We start from the raw sequence: 20,455 nt of genomic DNA on the forward strand, positions 1-20,455 counted from the left end.
AAAACTTTCAAATAGTTGGCTCTCTTGATGAACATTGGAATTTTCTCCAAGGCAACCAAAAGAATTTTCTCCATTCAAAGTACTAAGCAAGTACGGCTTTATAAAATAAGTATATAAAATCACTTCTAGGGAGTACCACTTCTTATGTGCTTCTCCATATAATCACTTTAAGTGATTTTAAGTGATTTTGGACAGAAGCACCTCTCATGTGTTTCTCTATAAAATCACTTAAGGGTTCATTTGGGACTGCTTCTCTAGGAAGTATTTCTGCTCATAAGCGTTTCTAACAAAAGTGCTTTTATTATAAAAATTTAGAATTTTCATAAAAAATTAAAGTGCTTCGTGGAAAAGCACTTGGGAGTGCTTCCTAAAGAAGCACATAGCAAGTGCTTCTCCAGGAAGCGCTTTATGACCCAGAAGCGTTTCTAAACGTTTCTGCCAAATGCTGTCAGAGGCGCTTTTAGTTATTAGAAAGCGCTTTTGGCCCTTCTAAAAGCACTCCCAAACAAATGCCCTTAAAGTAATTATTTGGAGAAGTAATTCTCCATAGATGTGCTTTTTGACCTATCTAGAATCACTTGCAAACAAGCCTATAGTTTGGTACTGTGGTTCATTATACGGCTTAAATTTATATCATAATGAACTATCCTACTGGTAAGATCTCGTGTCCTTGAGCCACAAGACATAAACTTGACATAAATTTAAACATCCAAAACATTGCAGCACATTGGAATTTTCACCTCCAAGCAACTAAAGCATTTTTTCCAACTAACAAAACTAGGCAGCGAAGTACTATGCGGATATAACGAATTATTAATTTCTACGCGTTGTCTGGAGAACATATATAAATAGGAAACCAATCCCCCTTGTTCTCCATCAATCAGTTCTTAGCATTCCTAGAAATACAAAGTTGCTTTTATTGCTCAATTGGGTCATTTTATACATCTCCTCCATGGAAAAAATAATCAGCCCCAAGAGACTCATTAAAATTGCTAGCAAGTGGCAAAAGAGAGATGCTATGGGGAGGAACAAAAATTCATCGCCAAGAGTAGCTAACAACAACATGATGAATAATATGGTGAGTGAAAAGGGAACTTTTGTTATCTACACCATTGACAAGACCCGTTTCGTACTGCCTTTAGCCTATCTCTCTAACTGCATTTTCCAAGAGCTCTTCAAGATGTCTGAAGAAGAGTTTGGCCTCTCAAGTGGTAGTGGGCCAATTATCTTGCCATGTGACTCGCTCTTCATGAATTACATGGTCTCTCTTCTCCAGCGAGGAAGGACTGTAGATTTGGAGAAAGCTTTGCTTGCCAACTCTCTCTTCAGCAGTAGCTGCTCAAGTTCTACGTTAATACATCAAGGACAAACAAGAAACCCAACTATTCCTTTGTGGTTACTGCTGAGCACATAAAATCATACTAGAAGTTTTGTAAATGAGCGATGGGAGACTTGAACTGAATGTGAATATATGTCTATATGATGTATAATTAATATATCATGGCGATCATGCATTATGTATCTTGATTTTCCTGTTTCATGACTTGTTCTTGTACGTTTGTTTTTAGTTTACAGAGCGATAATGTTTTTAGTTTAAATTGACAAGTTTTCTTTCACAAAAGTTAGTTTTTGTTGTCATTTTGTTATTGTATTTTTATTATTGTGACCGTTAGTATTATCATACTGTTATTGCTATGGTTATAATTGGTAGAAATTGCTTTTTGGCTAACTTTGGTGGATCTAGAAATTGAAAGTTTTATCCTCTTAATCATATCAAAACCTCTTTTTTAACTTGAAATGTGCGACTAAGAGGATCTCCAACAATCTTTACAATAGTTTTAGAAAGCTATCAATATTTTCGTAAACCTCAGAGATGTAAATTTTGAGAAATTTTATTAAAAAAAAATTAATATGAACATATACACAGAGATGAGGTATTACTAGGGGTGGGCATGGTACAGGATGACACGGGATGGATATCATCCTAGTGTCAATCCCGGATAGGGGAATTGGGATGGAATGACACGGGATGTGAGTTTTTGAGAACACGTTCAAACCATGCCGGACCCAAACGGGACCGGTATGATTCGGTATCAATGTTGATACCGTAAAAAATCCTGCAAAAATTCAGAAACCTTGTAATTTTTATAAATCAAGCCTGATACAAAGTTTACAAACAATCAAGATTGAAGAGTTTGTTTATACACTTTGGGGCTTTCCTTTTCCACCGGTTTTATACACTTTGGAGAAGAACACAAAGAGATAGAGAGAGAGGAGAAAAGAGAAGAATAGAGGGAAGGAAAGGAGAAGAGAAGGGAGACGGAAGAAACAAAGCTGGAGTCGAAATGTTCGTGGGAGAAGAGGAATATGAAATTATGGTTTATTATTTACCTGGTACTGTTCGGTACGGTATGGCACCAAACGAGATCACAAATCTAGAACCGGTGTCATGCCAAATAGTAACAGGATGACATGGTATCATTCCGTTTACACTTCAACACCAAATGGGACGATACGAGATTGGCACGGTTTTGGGACAGTTTCGGTACATTAATTTATAAAGAAATGCTCTCAAACATAACTATTATGTTGTAGCAAAGTTCCCAAATAGCACTATTATTACACTGGTAAATAGACCATATACACAAAATATTGATACTTTAATGTCATATTAAGAGTCCATGGAACTATTTGTTATGGAAATAATGAGGAAATATCGATAGTATCGAGATAATATTGAAATAATTCACTACAGAAATAGTGCTATTTGAGATAATTTTCCTTTTTTTTTTTTTTTTTGGGGTCAGCTCTAGGTTGGTATAAAACCTACAAGTCGTAACATACAAACATTATATTTCACATCTAATACCTTATCTGATTCATCCGTATTAGCTAAAAGCTTTGACAAAGATTTGTGGCAAACTTATTATTAGGTACAATTTGATGTTATAAACAATGGAACAAAACGGTAGTTAGATAGGAACGTTCCAAAGATTGGAAGTTATTATAAGATTTCATGTGTCCTAGTAACCAACTGGTAATACTCTCTGACGAACATTGGAATTTTCTCCACAAGGCAACCAAAAGAATTTTCTCCACTAAAAGTACTAACCAAGTGCGGCTTTATAAAATAAGTACATAAACTTGACATACATCCAAAAATCGTCGGTTGCAACTAAAGGAATTTTCCCACTAACAAAACTAGGCAACAAAGTACTATGCCAATATAACTAATTATTAATTTCTAGCGTTCTCTGGAGAACATATATAAATAGGAAACCAATCCCCATTGTTCTCCATCACTCAGTCTTTAGCATTCTTGAAAATACGTAGTTGCTTTTTAGTGCTCAATTAGGTTTTATATAGCTCCATGGACAACGTAATCAGCCCCAAGAGGCTCATAAAAATTGCTAGCAAATGGCAGAAGAGAGATTCTATGGGGAGGAACAAAAATTCAAGCCCAAGCGTAGTTGGCAACAACTGGAAGAATGATATGGTGGGTGAAAAGGGAACTTTTGTTATCTATACCATTGACAAGAGCCGTTTTGTACTGCCTTTATCCTATCTCTCCAACTATATTTTCCAAGAGCTCTTCAAGATGTCTGAAGAAGAGTTTGGAGTCTCAAGCAGCCGTGGGCCTATCATCTTGCCATGTGACTCGCTCTTCATGAATTACATAGTCTCACTTCTCCAGCGACGAATGACTGCAGATTTGGAGAAAGCTTTGCTTGCCATCTCTTTCAGTAGCTGCTCAAGTTCAGCATTGCATAATCATGGGCAAGCAAGCAACCCGGCTCTTCCTTTGTGGCTACTGCTTAGCAGATAAAGCATACTTTGATTTGCAATTTATGTATATGATGTACAAATAATGGACGCCATTGACAAATATATAATGTGTTTGAACCAAAATTTGCAATTTGCCTTAGAATAAAATGGAGGAATTCTTTGAGTTATTATCTTGATTTTTCTTTTAAAAAAATGGAGTGGAATATGGCCAATACGTGGCCAAATTTGCTAGCTCATAACTGCCTGGCCTCAGATTGAATCAATCAAAAGAGTGACTTGCAATGCTCAAATAATGTGATCGACACCTTCATGAAAATTGTTCCAAAAGATATGTAGAACAACATATCCAAATTTTCGGAGCAATTGGACTGTCAAACATTGTCAAACACTGAAGCTTGCTCGGAGAAGAGCTAAAACGTGAAGTTGTCCCGGTCCGACCTTCTCAAAGGAGCAACTTGTGATGCTTGTAGTTGATTATCTCATGAAAGTTTGTTTCTCTGGATGTCTACTATAACGTATCCAAATTTGGGAGTAATTGGACAATTGTAGCATTCTCACTGTATCAAACACTGAAACATTCTGGGAAAGTGTAGCTTGTCCGACCCCTTCAAATGAGCAACTTACAATGGTAAAATGAAGTTGAGTTCATGAAATTTTTAGAACAACATATCCAAATTTTGGAGCATTCGGACTAGCATAGCCTTCTTAGATTGTCACGCTCTGAAGCATGTTCGAAGAAAGTGTTTGTGACGGTCAGTCAGATTGAACCATGTCTGAATAGAATTTCCCTTGTATTTTTTTTGTTTTTCATTTTCAGTTCTTCATATAGGCTATGCATAGCGAAATACAACTTTAGTGGCTTTCTGTATTTATTTATAAGAAAATGCTCACAAATGGTACTGTTGTTGTAACAAAGTTCTCAGATATAGCCCTATTACTACTGATACTTTATTAATATTTATCTGGGAATATTTGGGATGCAAAAATGTGACAATACAGTAACAATAATATATAATCGGATTATTCGCTAAAGTAGTCGTACTATTCTATAATTTCTCCAATATTAGTGGCATATGAGTCTATTTTTCCTAATTTATTCAGTGATTAATATAAAACTTACGATTCTTGACGTATCTATAAATAATATTATATTTCACATCCAATTCATCCGTACTAGCTTTGACATGGATTAATTTGTGGCAAACAAAGGTTTTATGCTATAACCAAAAGAAGGGTAGTTCAACGGCAACATTCCAAAGATTGGAACTTAAGATTTCTTGTGTCCTAGTAATGACCAACGGCAACAATCTATTGTCCTTAAGCCACAAGACATTATAGCATGGCATGATTTCAAACAAAATCCAAGACTTGTCTATATGATGAACATTGGAATTTTCTCCACAAGGCAAATAAAACAATTTCCTCCCCTAAAAGTACTAATCAAGTACGGCTTTGTATGACAAATACATATCCTACCGATAAAACTTGACATCATTTTGAACCTCCAAAAAGTGTCGGTTGCTAAACTTTGAAATTTTCACCACAAAGAAAACTAAAGGAATTTTCTCCGCAAACTAACAGGAGAACAAATATAAATAGGAAAGCAATCCCCATTGTTCTCCATCAATCAGTCTTTAGCATTCTTGAAAATACAGAAAGTTACGTACTCACTACTACATTTTACTATTTGGGCGACGAAAGTTTGCACGACGAAGTAAAATTCGTCGCAAAAAAACAACAGCGACGAAAATTTTTTTCATCACCCAAAAACTAGAAACTTGCGCGACGAAAATCTCAGCCGCGCAAAGTGGGAAAGAAAAGGGTTGGTTTTCTTTTTGGCGCCAAACCTTTGCGAGACGACAGAGTTGGTCACGCTAAGAACCTCTGCGCGACGGAAAAATTTCTTTGTCGCGCAAAGTGTGGAACGGAAAACAAGGTTGATTTTTTTTTTGCCAAATATTTGCGCGACGATGGCAATCGTCGCAAAAGGCATCATTGCGCAACGATTTTTCTTTCGTCGCGCAAAGAATGAGAGAAAATGGCGGCAAATACTTGCGCGACGGACGTGTGGTTCGTCGTGCAAGGTTTGATGTCGGCACTATCTTGTGCGATGGAAAGTTTCGATTGTGCGACACGTTTACGAGTTTGCACGACAAAGTTTTGCGCGACGACACATTTTTTCCGTCGCCAAAAACCTGATTTCTTGCGCGACGAAAACGTTATTCGTCGCGCAAAATCCTTCTTCTACATATCTAATCTGCCATTGCAGAGGCAGATTGCTCCATTTTTCGGCCATTTCGATTTTTCTTCTGTCTGTGCTGCTACCTTTGCTAACAATTCAATACGCTCATTGGGTAAGTATTATTTGTCATTTGTTTAAAAGTATTAATGTAAATTCGTACTAACGGTATTATTATTATTTTTATTGTAGATATTTGTAAATTGCGATTGTGGAGAACGATTGAGAAAGTATTTCATTCATTTTATATTAAATTCATTACATTATGTTGAACTTAGTTTGTTATATTTATATATTTTGTTGTTGAATTTATTTATATTATGTTGTTAAATTGTGCGTGACGTAGCACAATGTGTTGTGATGTACGAAGTTAATTGAAATTAACTTCGTACTTTTATTATAACTTTTTAGTAACACTTAGTTTCCCGTTCGAGATTAGTTGGATTTCGTGCATGGATGCGTAAAGCATGACTGCGGTCCAATTAATTCTTGAATTGTCCTATTATTTGGACAGTTTGGTAATGCATAGTGTTGTCATGTAATCTACGGCTACAGGATTAGATTTCGATTGTGGAGATTTCGGTGTCATCTCGGTATGTTCTTCGGGTGGTACGTAGGTATTTATACCTATGCCCACCTCAAGAACTGTCGAGATGCTGCCGAAACTTATCCACGTCGAAATCTAATCTCATGTAGCCGTAAGTTACGTGACAGGACTATGCATTACCGAATGGGATAGTGCCCTTACCGGAGGCATAAGGTGACATTATAACTTCGTATGAAGTTGTTGTGATAAAATGTTGTGATTGTGGTTTCAGGAATCATGAGCAGAAGGTGGATACAGAACCCGAATAGATGCGCAGACGAATACTTGGATGGAATCGAGGATTTTATTGCGTTTGCACGTAGACACAACCCGGGTGCAACTAGAATCCGTTGTCTTTGTAGAAGGTGTAATAACACGTTGTGGGAGACAATTGAAAATGTTGGCTTTCATTTAGTAAAGAATGGAATGATTGACATATATAGCATTTGGAACCTTCACGGGGAACAATTAGACAATGTTTAATCTTCAAATGTCACAAGGGTAGACAATATTGAACCTATTGTGGATCCTAATGAACAAGTCATTGATATTATAAATGATGCTTTTCCATTTGCATCGACCAACATCAATCAGGAAGGGGGAGATGATGTGCCTACTCCAATGGATAGTGCAGAGTTCGAACAATATGAACAACTGTTAAAAAGTGCCAACCAAGAGTTATACCCAGGGTGCGAGAGCTTTTCCGTTCTTACGGCCATTGTAGAGCTAATGCACGGAAAAATAAAGTATCGTATGTCGAACTTGTGTTTCGATTACTTTTTGGGCGTTTTCAAGAGAATACTTCCGACGGACAATTGTTTGCCCAAAGACCATAGACAAGCACAAAAGGTGTTGAATGGTCTTGGATTGGGTTATGAAAAAATTCATGCTTGCAAAAACAATTGCATGTTATTCTACAAAGAGTATGAAACATTAGATACATGCCCTATATGCAAAGAGTCGAGGTTCAAGATGACATCTCAGAATAGGACGACTAAGATTCCACAGAAAGTCATGCACTATCTGCCCTTGAAACCTAGGCTACATCGATTGTATATGTCGACTCATACTGCCACAGACATGAGATGTCATAAGGAGAAACGAGTAGACGACGATATGATGCGGCATCCTACAGATGGGGAAGCATGGAAAGAGTTTGATCGAACGTTCCCCGACTTTGCTGCTGATCCTCGAAATGTTAGATTGGGACTTGCCACTGACGGATTCAATCAGTACGGGGTTCTAAACCAACACCACAGCACTTGGCCGATTTTCATATTTCCATATAATTTGCCGCCTTGGAAATGCATGAAGAAAGAGTACATGATGATGACTGTTTTGATAACTGAGGATCCTGGCAGGTCAATCGATGTTTACTTACGGCCGTTGGTTGATGAGCTTAAGGATTTATGGACAAACGGTGTGCGCACGTACGATAAAGCCACTGGGAAGATGTTCACTTTGCGGGCAGCAGTGATGTGAACTGTAAATGATTTTCCCACATATACAATGGTTTCTGGGTGGAGCACAGAGGGTTATATGGCATGCCCTATATGCAAAGAAAATGTAACTTCTTGTTGGCATGTTGGAAAAGTTTGTTATCTTGGTCATCGAAGATGGTTGTTATGGGACCACGAGTGGCGGGAAAATGATAAAGAGTTTGACGGGAACACAGAGCATCGCCTCAGAACTAGAGAATGGTCCGGTGATGAGATCTTGGAACAGCTAAACCGTTTGGATATTTCTCCGTTTGGGAAAACAGTTACTTAGACCAGACCTTCTACACATTTGAACTGGACGCACAAGTCTATGTTTTTTGAGCTCCCATATTGGTTGAAACTAAAATTGAGGCACAATCTCGACGTTATGCATGTTGAGAAAAATGTCTTTAACACATTGCTGGGCATGATTCTAAATATCGAGGGTAAGACAAAGGACACGATCAAAGCTCGTCTTGATTTGGAAAAAATGGGCATACAAAGAGGTTTATGAATGAATAGGGAAGGTGATAAAGCTAGAAGGGATCTGACATTTTTTGCCATGAAACCGAATGACAAAAAAGATTTTCTACAGTTTGTATCGTTGGTAAAGATTCTCAATGGGTATGTTTCTAATATCGCTCGTTGCGTGAATGTTGACGGGGGTAAATTTACTGGACTCAAGAGCCATGACTGCCATGTGTTTATGCAACGCCTACTTCCTGTGGGTATTCGACACCTTTTGCCTAGAAGATGTAGTGAAACCAATCATGTTGTTGTCCAGATTTTTTTCCCAACTGACGGCAAAAACATTGTGAAAAACAGACATTAATCAGTTGCGCCATGACATTGTCCAAGGCCTATGCAAGTTCGAGATGATATTCCCTCCAACTTTCTTCACAAGTATGATCCACGTGATGGTTCATTTGCCAAAAGAGGCATTGCTCGCTGGTACTATAAACTATCGCTGGATGTATCTAATAGGTATATAATCCTCATAATTTGTTTTTGCATCCTTATCTCACGGTAGCTAATTTGTATCATTTGTTTTTATTTTGCCAGGCTTCTCGGAAAGTTGAAAAAAACTGTACACAACAGAAACTCGAAGGATAAATTATAGAGGCTTGGGTTCAATATGAGTCGCTTACTTTCTGTGGAATGTATTTAAAAGATGTGGACACGACTTTCAATCGTCCTCAGCGCAATAATTACGGAGGTCTGAGAAATAAAAAACTTTCTGTTTTCGCCCAAAGCGCACGACCCTTTGGAGATCCGGTACGAGGAGAGTTGTTTTCCAGAAATGACATGGAGGTAGCGCATTGGTTCGTAATTAACAATTGTGATGAGATAATGTCATACTTAGATGAGCATGAAGAGATGATGAAGCGAGAACATCCATCACATTTGTATGCCAAGAAACATCGTGATTTGTTTCCAAAATGGTTTTTGGAATATGTAAGTTATAAGTGTTTTGTATTTGTTATATATATATATATTGTGTATTATTTAATGTTATCAAACTAACATGTGAATTCATTTGTATAATATTAGGTGAATAAGTTGAAATCATCGAATTCACCATCTTACAGTGAAACGTTATATAACTTGGCGTTCGGCCTGATTCGCACTGAATTATTCTTAGGTTGCCATGTTAATGGCTTTAAGTTTTTGGGGACTGCACGAGATGACAAGTTGTGTACGCAAAACAGCGGTGTCCATGTCCCAGGTGGTGGCGAAAGTACTGACATTGATTTCTATGTCCAACTCACAACTGTCGTGCAATTGCTTTACAAAGACCGATACCAAGTGATCATGTCACTACTACAAAAAAGGAAAAACATGACGGGAATTCACCGTCGTGTATTCTGTTTTCAAATGGTCGTGGAATCCACCGACATCTTTTCCATAACAAAACTACGGCGGTGAATAACCGTTGTTGTTAAAACAAAAAATGTCATCAAAAAATAAAAATCGACGTCTTTGTACTGCAAAAAGACATAAAAAAAACAGTCGAGGATGAGAATAGACGACCAACTCCAACAAAAAAACATCGTTAAAAAGGAAACATATGACATATATTAACAGAACATGGCCGCAAGATAAACATACAAACTAAAACGACGCAATATTTTTTTCGCGACGTGGATTCGTTTTTCAAACGTCTTTATGTGTAATATAACCGATGTGGATTTTATTTTTATAATTATAAATATAATTTTTTTTCCCTTGTTCTTTCAGTTTATTTTTCAAAAACAGTGCCTTATAAATAGAGTTTTTTTTCCCGAGAAAATTAATGTTTTAGAATTTGTAAAGTTTCTTTTCTGGGTGATTGATTTAAATCAAATACGAATATAAAAACAACGACTGTTTTTTGTTATACCGTCGTCTTTTCTTGTCGTCTTGAGTAAGATTAAGACGACGTAATGTATTTGTTAACCGACGTGGATTATTTTTGTTAAACGTCTTTATGTGTAATATAACCGACGTGGATTTGGTTTTTTAATTATAAATAGGGTTTTTTTTCACGGGTGCTTTCAGTTTTAGTATTCGATTAGGGTTTCAACTTCTTCTTGCCCCTTTCTCTGTCTCACCTCATCTCTTGGGAGGCAATTGTTTGAATGTTGGTTTGTGTGTATGTTTGTGTATCTGATTCACAAACATACACACATCACCAATTTTCAAAAAATTGTCTCTCTGATTGCAAATATGTGGCTGCTGTCATGAAGTTTTAGGAGGCAATTGTTTGGATGTTGATGTGTGTGTGCGTTTGTGTAGATACACAAATCTACACAAACGCACACACATCATCCACTTCCAAAAAATTGTCTCTCTGATTGCAAATCTGAGGCTGCCGTCGTCAAATTTCAGAAGCAATTTTTTGGATGTTAATGTGTATGTGCGTTTGTGTATCTCAAAGACACAAATACACATACATCATTAACCTCTAAAATATTGTCTTTCTGGTAAGGTTATGATGAGCAACAGAGTTCTATCTTGTAAGATTTCCTAACCCTTGTGATCTCAGAAAAATCTGATTATGTCGGCGGTTTTCTATATAAACCGTCGTGGTTATTTCAATTCTTGTCATTAAGTAGATCTACCAACGTAGGATAACAAAATCCAAGAAATAAATTGTTAAAAAAAATTCTTATTCAGACGACGGTTTAAATATAATGTATGACGTATAAAGTGGATAAATACGACGTTAAATTGTATAATACGTCGTTAAATGAAAACCCCAACTTGGTGAGATTTAAAGATATTGTCGTAGAAATACGAGAAAGACGTCGTTATATTTATCTTTGCCCTAGTTGTACATTAATTTAATACGGCGGTATTTTGTATTTTACCGCCGTGAATTTATTTGTAATTATACGACACCTTATACGAAAACTTGGTTGTGTTAATTTCTGGGTAAAAACGGCGGCTTTTTTTGAAATCGTCGTCTTTACTTTCTACGTCGGTCGGTTCATAACTTCCGCCGTTATTTGTTGGCTATGATTTTACCACTTGGAAATCCTATTTCAATAAGACGTCTGTTTTTTAATTAGGTACGTCGTGTTTTAGGAACATCCATTTGAATCGCCATTTTTTAGTTGTCTAAGGTGTTATTACACGGCGGTTTTATAAAACCGTCGGCTTTTAAAAAACAACGACGGTTTTCACTTAGACCGTCGTTTTTTTCTGGTCGTCTTTTTCACTTTTTGTATTAGTGTGTTGAAGTGTCGATGGTTTGATACAAATCCAAATAGGCAGGGAAATGTTAAAATATACCATGGCTTACTATCAGTGAACATTAACAGAACTTGGTATGATGACGACCCTTACATTTTGGCAAACATGGCAAGACAAATTGTGTATCTAGATGACCCTAAAGCCGGAAGTGGTTGGAAGGTTGCTCAGCAGATGGATCAGAGGAACGTGTATGCTATACCAGAACTAGACCCAACTGACAACGACATTGACAACGTCACGACCTAACGGTTGGAATCTTCCATGGAAACTGATGCGGAAACACTTTGAGATACAGATGTTATACAAGAACCGTTTCTGCTTCAAGGAGTGTCTTCAATCGAAATACCGATTCAGTCAATTACAATTGACCTCGGTGATCTTCCGTGCTATGAAGTTCCAGTGGGCCCGAACCACGAAAGTGATGAGGATGAGGATTGGGAGACCGAAACTGATGATAGCAAGGATAACAAAAGTTACAATAGTTCAGATGATGAATAATGCAATTCATTAGCGACTACCCATGTAAAATATAGTCAATGAAATTTGTTGTAAATATGGCAATCACAAATTAAAATGAAGTTGCACACAAAATTTGCAATCACAAATTAAATTACAACATATAATATATAAATTAAAATTTAGATATAACACCTATAAACAAAAAATAATGTAATTATAATTAAATTTTCGGAATTTTCAGAATTTATGGCGGAATTACAATCTTGCGCGACGAAACAAAATTTATTCGTCGCGCAATTTAGAACTTGCGCGAAAACAAATTTATTCGTCGCGCAATTACAGAACTTGCGCGACGAACAAGTGGTTTATTCGTCGCGCAATCTCATTCAGCCATTTTACAAATAGGGAACACTTAGCATGATTTTTTGCGAGGGGTTTGCACAGAACAAAGGCTTGCGCGACAAACAAGTGGTGTATTTGTCGCGCAATCTCATTCAGCCCTTTTACAAGTAGGGAACACTTAGCATGAATTTTTGCGGGGGGTTTGCACATAACAAAGACTTGCGCAACGAATAATATGTTCGTCGCCCATTCCAAACCCTAAACCGTACACATAGTTGAGATTTTTTTTCTTCACGCGACTAATACACTACCTCTTCGTCACGCAATCTGGTCAATAGTTCGTCACGTAATGTTCATTAAAAACGGAGTTTGCGCGGAAAACAACCTTGCGTGACGGGTTTTTTATTTTTTAGTCGTGCAATGTTCATTAAAACGGAGTTTGCGCGACGCATAGTGTCCTTCGTCGTGCAAGGTGTTCAAAATTTGGGCGGAAAACAACCTTGCGCGACGGTTCTTTTTATTTCTTCGTCGTGCAGTGTTCATTTAAACGGAGCTTGCGCGACGCATATTGTCCTTCGTCGCGCAAGATCCGAGAAATATTTAGAAAAATCGCGACAGCCTCCTTTCTTCCTCACTTCCTCTCTCTACCTAAACACCCTCTCTCTCCGCCGTCACCCTAGCCCGATCTTTGTGCCGGAAAAGGACGGTCGCCACCACCGTCGGCCCAGAGGTTCCCCGCCGTCACCGCCGAAGATTCCGCCGAAAAAGCCGTTTGGTAGATTCTTCGCCTCCCGCTTTGTCTCTCCTCTAGCCACCAATTTCGAAGCCTGAGGTATGGTTTCTGGACTACTTCTTGTGCTCTAGCTGATGGTTGATTAGGATTTGGATAATTGTGTGAATAGGTGTCTCGAATTTAAACCTTAGGTTTTGGCCGGTTTTTGAATTTCAATTCCGGCCACTTCTATTCATTTTTTGGGGTAGGTCCGAGAACAAAAGTGCCTTCTAAATGATGTTTTGAACCTATGGTAGGAACCTTGGCCCTTATTTTTTAGAAATTTCCGGCGATTGTTATCGTTTTGGACACCCACGCGCTGCCGCGCGTGTGGTGGCATGTGGGGACTATGGCAGCGGGCATTGGGTCCCAGAGCAATCCCTTTTTGTCACGAGCACGTACGTGTGGTCAAATTTTAATTTGGTTACCGTTTCAGTCTCGAACGGATTTCGCCTATTGTGCGATTTTTAGGTTTGATATGTTCGGACCGTTGGATCGAACTCAAACTCACGTATGTTGTACCTTGTATTTCTAGGATCGTGTAGGATTTGATGGATTGTGGATCGGAGTCCCGGATACTCCGAAATCGCAAACCCTAGGTTATTCTTGTAATTAATTATTTAAAATTGTTAATGAAATTTTATAACTTATATATTCTAAATTCTATTAATGTGTGTGTGTGTGTACCCTTTGGAAATTGTGCAGATGTCAGATCTGATTAGACGTCGTAGGTCGGTGACGACTACACCGAGTTCGAGCCCCGCCTCAATCGGCATCTGCGCCACTCCAAAGATCGCTGACCAACCGCCAGGTGTCCCAGCGCTGCGTCATCGCTTTATCGGTGGCGCACTGTTAGCGCTAAGGCGGCGGCACCGCCCTCAAGCACCACCGACACGACGTCGACCGATAGTCTTGTTGCCTCGGGTCACGGCCAGGTATAGATATCCCTTCAATTGTAGTTCTTTTTTTAATTTTTTATATTTTGAATTTTATAGTTACATTTGTTATTTATTGAACATTATTGTCATATCTCATTGCAGCCAAGAAGAACACCCGAGGGCTGTGTCGGCAACTGAAGACGGCGAAGGTCACCCGGGTGACCAAATCGTATTAGCATTGAATACGACAAGTGCCATCGAGCTGCACCGACAGCGAAGTTGCATAGCTCCTTGGCCCACGACATTGGCCACGTCGTTCGGACCCATTACCCGATGCACTGGAAGTCTTGGAAGGTCGTGCCTGACGAGATCAAGATGGAGGTTCGCGGCCAGTTGTCGGTATGTATCCTACCTTGTAATTATTTTTCTTTCAAATTTTATATATTTCTATTACTTAATGTATGTAAGTAATTTATTACAGACGAACTATAACTTAGAGGATGTCAACGAGGAGTCGTTGGCGTACGTCAACAGACTCTTCGGTGAGATGTACAAGCAGTGGAAGAGCGACTTGCGCCACCATTTTCAGGCGTTTGATGATCCGGAAGTCGCTCTTCGGGGAGGTTGCCCGAAGGAGCTTGAGGGGCGGGAGGATAGTTGGGCATGGCTCTACACTCATTTTCAGGCGCCTGATTATGTGGTATTTGTTTAATTATTTCATATTTTTTTTATTAATATTTATTTCATTTTTTATATTTAAACTAATATGTTTTATTTTTTGTATAACATAATAAAACCCAAGTGAATAAGGGCAATAGGAAGAAGAAGACTCTTCTCCACCATTCCGGCTCCAGGCCCTTCTCATATAGGATGGATGCACGGCGGCGGGTAATAATAATATCATTTCTATTTAATTTTTAATATGTCATTATTATTAATTTATTTTGTTCATACTAATATTTTTCTTCTCTTATTCAATTTAAGGGGGGGTCGAAATTCCCAGAGATCGACGTCTTTGGTGACGTCTATGTTTGACTTGGAAATGAGTTGGCCGAGTCCCTTCATGTAAGTATTTTTTTAATTTTTATGTTACGCATTCAATTTATATACATGTTTTAATTTATATTTTATGTTATGTTAAACAGACGACGATGGTGGAGAGGAGCCAGTTGGTTCTTCAGGAGTCTGCCTCCCAACTTCCTCCCGAGACTCCGATCGAGTTAGTGGATCCTCCACAGGATGCTGGATTTCAAATCTTGATGGAGACATTGGATCAAACTCTCGGGAAGAGGCCGGGAACATATTGTAAAGGGATGGGGAATGCCCGACAGAGGGAACCTCGACCGCGGTCATCATCGCGAGTAAACAATCGGTGACTGTTTGACATCGCAGTTGCCGAGCTTGAGGGTCGGATGTCGGTGATTCTGCAGTCCCTCGCGCGGTCAGGCATTCCAATCCCGAATTTTGGTGCGTCGACATCCGAGACTGCCCACCAGAGCATCCCAGCAGACCACGGCCCTGTAGACCCCCAGATCCCCGAGCCGCATATGCCTGACGACCATGTAGATTTTGGAACATTATTTGATTAGTTTATAATTTTCATAATTATTTTTTAAATATTTCTCTTGTAATCTACATTTATTTTATTTTATATAATAAATGTATTCTTTACAATTCATTTTTGGATTGCAATTTCATTTTATTACCAAATAAAAAAAAACCAAATTTATTTTTTTACAAAATTAAAAAAACGTAATATTAAATTTAAATAATCTGTATAAATTTTGCGAGACAAATGTTTCTTGTAGCGCAAACTCACTTTAAAAAAAAACCGTGAAAATAATAATTTACACACTTTAATTTATTCTTGCACGACGACTTTTCTCGTCGCGCAAGCTATGTATGCGCGGCAGACCATATTTCGTCACGCAATACTTTCGTCGCGCCAGGTTTGAACGACGAAGAATCCTCCGTTGCGCCAATTTAGCGCGACAAAGAGCTTTCGTTGCGCAAAATAGTGCGATGCTAATCTTGCGCGACAACTTTTCCGTGGCACAAAAATTCGTGCGTCGCACCGTCGTTTCGTCCCTACAACTTTCCTGCAACAAAGGTGCTACGTCGCACTGTTTTGCGCGACGAAGTCAATTATTTGGTCGTGCAAAGTCTTTCTTCACGAACTTTGAGCGACGGAATACGCGCGACGAATTTACTGTCGCGCATATTATGTGCGACGAAATGTTACTTTGCGCGACGAAAGTCCATTCGTCGCGCAAAGTGTAAAATGTAGTAGTGACTGTTATTGCTCCATTTCGTCAATTTATATATTTCCATGGACAATATAATCATCAGCCCCAAGAGGCTCCTTAAAATTGCTAGCAAGTGACAGAAGAGAGATGCTTTGGGGAGGAACAAAAACTCATCCCCAAGAGCAGTTGGCAACAATTTGATGAATAGTATGGTGGGTGAAAAGGGAACCTTTGTTATCTACACCATTGACCACACCCGTTTCGTGCTGCCTTTAGCCTATCTCTCTAACTACATTTTCCAAGAGCTCTTCAAGATGTCTGAAGACAAATTTGGACTCTCAACTAGTTCTGGGCCTATCGTCTTGCCGTGTGAATCCTTCTTCATGAATTATGTAGTCTCACGTCTCCAACAAGGAATGACTACAGTTTTGGAGAGAGCTTTGCAGGCCAAATCTCTCATTAGTTGTAGCTGCTCAAGTTCTACATTACATCAAGGACAAACAAGCAACCCAACTATTCCTTTGTGGTTACTGCTGAGCAGCTAAAATCGTACTTGAATTTTTGTAAATGAGCTCTCAATCTAAGCCTTGTCTTTCATTATTTGTGTACAAATCATAGACAGCTCCCTTGACAGTTAATGGGACTTTGATTTGTAAGCTCCAAGGTAAATTCGCCCGCCTTGTAGTAATTTGAATTAGCGTCTTAGAATCCCCTTCAACTTCTATTTTGGAAAGATTTAACTCAGAATCACCATTAGATGGAACTTATCCATCAAAATTAATTTTGTAAATGTTTTTTTCAGGGCTCTCAATCTTGTGGTTACTGCTGACTCAGCTGAGCACATAAATCGCACTTGAATTTTTGTAGGCCTCTTGATCTAAAACTTTTAAAAAAAATTTGTGTATAAATGATACTCCCACTCCCTTGGCAGAGTTATGTGCTAACAAGAATTGGTAAAACATTCAAAATGTCAAGATATGCCATTTTTTAATTAGGTTTATAAAACAAAATAACTTAATTAATAAGGGATAAAATAGTAAAAACAAAATAACATAACATATGTATGTATTCTTTTGGGTCCAAGCTCATATGCTATGTATAGGGTTGTGTTACTTTTCGAGTGCGTGTGACTTAGGGCATGTTTGTTGGAGGGGACTAGGACAGGATTGTGCTATTTAGCATTAATTCTGTCATGAATCAAAAAATGGGCTTATTTATAAGCTCACTAGCTAGTATAACACCCTCACTAACACCGCTTATCATAGCCCACTTAAAATCAAGGTCTTAGTACGTACAACCCAAAATAAGACGTGCCGATAGAAAACACCAGACCTCGATCGAGCACGCAAGCAGGAACGGTCCCATAAAAATGCTATAACCTGGACTATAGCCCAGAGAACTTGTGTTTTTTTTTTTGGGGACTAAATTACTACCCTAGCCTTGGCAACCCAAATAAAATCTTATTATGGGGAGTGTATTCAATTTAGATTTCAAATCACCCTTGCCCCAAATCAAACCATCAGCTGCTATATATATTCTTGTAAGCCTCCAATCTCTCTCTCTCTCTCTCCCCGACTCTCTCTCTTTATTTTTTTTTCCTTATTATTTTTATTTTGATACTGGTTATGCTTTGGAAAATCTTACGGTATTCATATGGTTTTACCTTGTGGGTTGTTGGTTTGCGGAAAAAGAAGAAGAAGAAGATCCGTATTTGTGTGGGTTTTGTTGAATTGGTGATTTGGGTGTTTGATTTCGATAGGCTTACAAGACTTATTCCAAGCCAAATCTTAATTCTTGTGATTAGTCCTGTCCTAATCAATTTCATGTAACAAACGAGATCTTAAAGTTTCGTCACATCCCGAAGCCAGACTCTAGCCGTTACGCAACAATCCTGTTTTTTCTTGGGGAACAAATAATATGCAGCTGTCGAAGAATATTCAACGTCTAAACAAGAAAGATCAGTCAATGCCCAAATTAATTAACCAATGACTTATGCCCCAAGTCCTCACTTAATATAAAATACAGCCACTTCAACGACAAGGCCACCATCCGACACAAAACAAGACAAAACTTCAAAGAGCTTTCCGACTGCGTTTGAGCCATATCCAGCCATGTCTGGCCTCCTCCAATACAACTTCTTTCCCACTGATTTCTTCTACCCTCGTCCGCTACCCGTCAACCGCGACAGTGACGCTACCAGTAAATTGCTCGTGCTGGTTCAAAATCGTCAGAGAAAGGCCGGAGAAGATCGAGGTGATGATCAACAATGGGCTAATGTAATGGTTCGTCTTCATTACAGCATGGGCGAGGATCGCAACAAGTTTTGCCAAGAAGCCTCTTCTTCAACAAGGCTACTTTCTCCCTGCGTGGCGATCAAGAAGCGTAAGCCAAGGTTGGATGTGTAGATTGATCGACTATACTGCTAGGCTGTGCATTTGATTCTTTACTATTTACTAACACATTCGTCTTCCGTCCCTACAAAATATATGTTGTGTCGTTGTCTCAAACTATGAACTTATACTTCAATGAAAATTTTCTCTACTTTTGTATTTTTTTTTAAGTAGTTTTTTAAATCAAATATAAACTTTTATTATATAAACTTTAACAGTATAATCAAAGACATCAACGTCACAAGAGGGCAACAAATTAACATGTTAAAATCAAAATTAAAGTTGACAAAAGCCGCATGAAAACTACTGGCCCACATCATCACAATTAGCCATAAGCCTACATACCCAACATAACCGAAATCCTAAAGCAACCCATGAGCCTAAACAAACCCTACCACCACCACTTGAAGAAGCGTCATTGCGGCCATACCCACTACCGCATTTATAACAGATCTATGGAAAACTTGGTTTCCAGCGATCAATTTGGGCATTTTGGGCATAAGAGCGGACAAATAAACGAAAACAACAACTTTGACAAAGAACAATTGGGTGATTTGTAGCAACTTCTGTCGAAGACCATGTAGACCCAAGTTTAGAGAACATGTGCAGTGTTAGAGAATGGGTTTTGGGAGAAGGATTTATTTGAGAACGCATAAAAAAGGTGATGGGGGAACTTCAATGTGAGCATAGCTCAGAAAAAATCACAACAAATGGCTTCTTATTGAAAACGCCTCAGTTGACTTATTCACTAATCCAAAGGAAACATGCAAGGAGAAAGGAGGGGAGAAGGGGCAATGATATGCTTCTTCCTCCTTCCCCCACTCTATGAAGTTTTTTTTTTGGGACTCACAAAAGAAGAGAGTGGCTGTATCCTGCATATTTATTTTCTCATTCGCCACGCCCAACTAATTGTAACAAATTCGTAGTGGGGAACATTCTGATTTCATACTCTGAGGGCTTCTCAAAAAAATCCATTTTTTTTTTAAACAAACAGAGAAAGGAACTTTCATTGAACTCATAATATATTCCGCAACGTTCATATAGATTGATAAACCAAATAAACGTACTTTATTATTATTATTATTATTATTTTGTGAATAAGCAATAATAATAATAAAAGACTTCATATATATGTATATATTATGTATATATTTAGTCTATATTATTATTATGCGTTATGTTTAGTCAAAATTTTAATATATTTAATCTAAGATATACAGTTTTTTTTATTTTATTTTATTTTATAACAAAAGTCCACTGGGCCCGTTTGGCATCTAATATACACAATAAAGATTGTACATTTTTGCAGATGAGGGTGAGTGTCGAGGAGAGGTTATGTACATTTTTGCAGATGAGGGTGAGTGTCGAGGACAGGTTAAGGGCTCGTTTGGTATTCTATTAAAAAAAAAATGAATTCAAAAATCAAGATATAAATTTCTTTTTAACATAATTTTTAGAAAATAAATCATATTTAAACATGAGTTTTTAAGTATTGATTTTAAGATCTAAAAACTTGTTTGTTACTAAACTCCAAACTAATTTTA

At 38.1% G+C, this 20,455-nt stretch overlaps 1 protein-coding gene and 3 pseudogenes across 1 annotated transcript; all 4 read left to right on the plus strand.

Annotated features, from left to right (window-relative positions):
* The first annotated feature begins 952 nt into the window (after window positions 1-952).
* On the plus strand, window positions 953-1,406 carry LOC148914828 (auxin-responsive protein SAUR64-like). The gene is given in 2 exon segments (XM_089043314.1): window positions 953-1,372; window positions 1,374-1,406. Coding segments are annotated over 2 exon segments (453 nt in total).
* Window positions 1,407-3,370: 1,964 nt separating this feature from the next.
* On the plus strand, window positions 3,371-3,826 carry LOC103339290 (auxin-responsive protein SAUR64 pseudogene; annotated as a pseudogene).
* A 3,904-nt stretch (window positions 3,827-7,730) lies between these two features.
* On the plus strand, window positions 7,731-8,907 carry LOC148914829 (uncharacterized; annotated as a pseudogene).
* A 5,195-nt stretch (window positions 8,908-14,102) lies between these two features.
* On the plus strand, window positions 14,103-15,651 carry LOC148914830 (uncharacterized; annotated as a pseudogene).
* The last annotated feature ends 4,804 nt before the right edge of the window (window positions 15,652-20,455 follow it).

This window comes from Prunus mume, linkage group LG8 (genome assembly GCF_029339155.1).
Source record: "Prunus mume cultivar Tortuosa linkage group LG8, ASM2933915v1, whole genome shotgun sequence".
In the NCBI taxonomy this organism is placed as follows: domain Eukaryota; kingdom Viridiplantae; phylum Streptophyta; class Magnoliopsida; order Rosales; family Rosaceae; genus Prunus; species Prunus mume.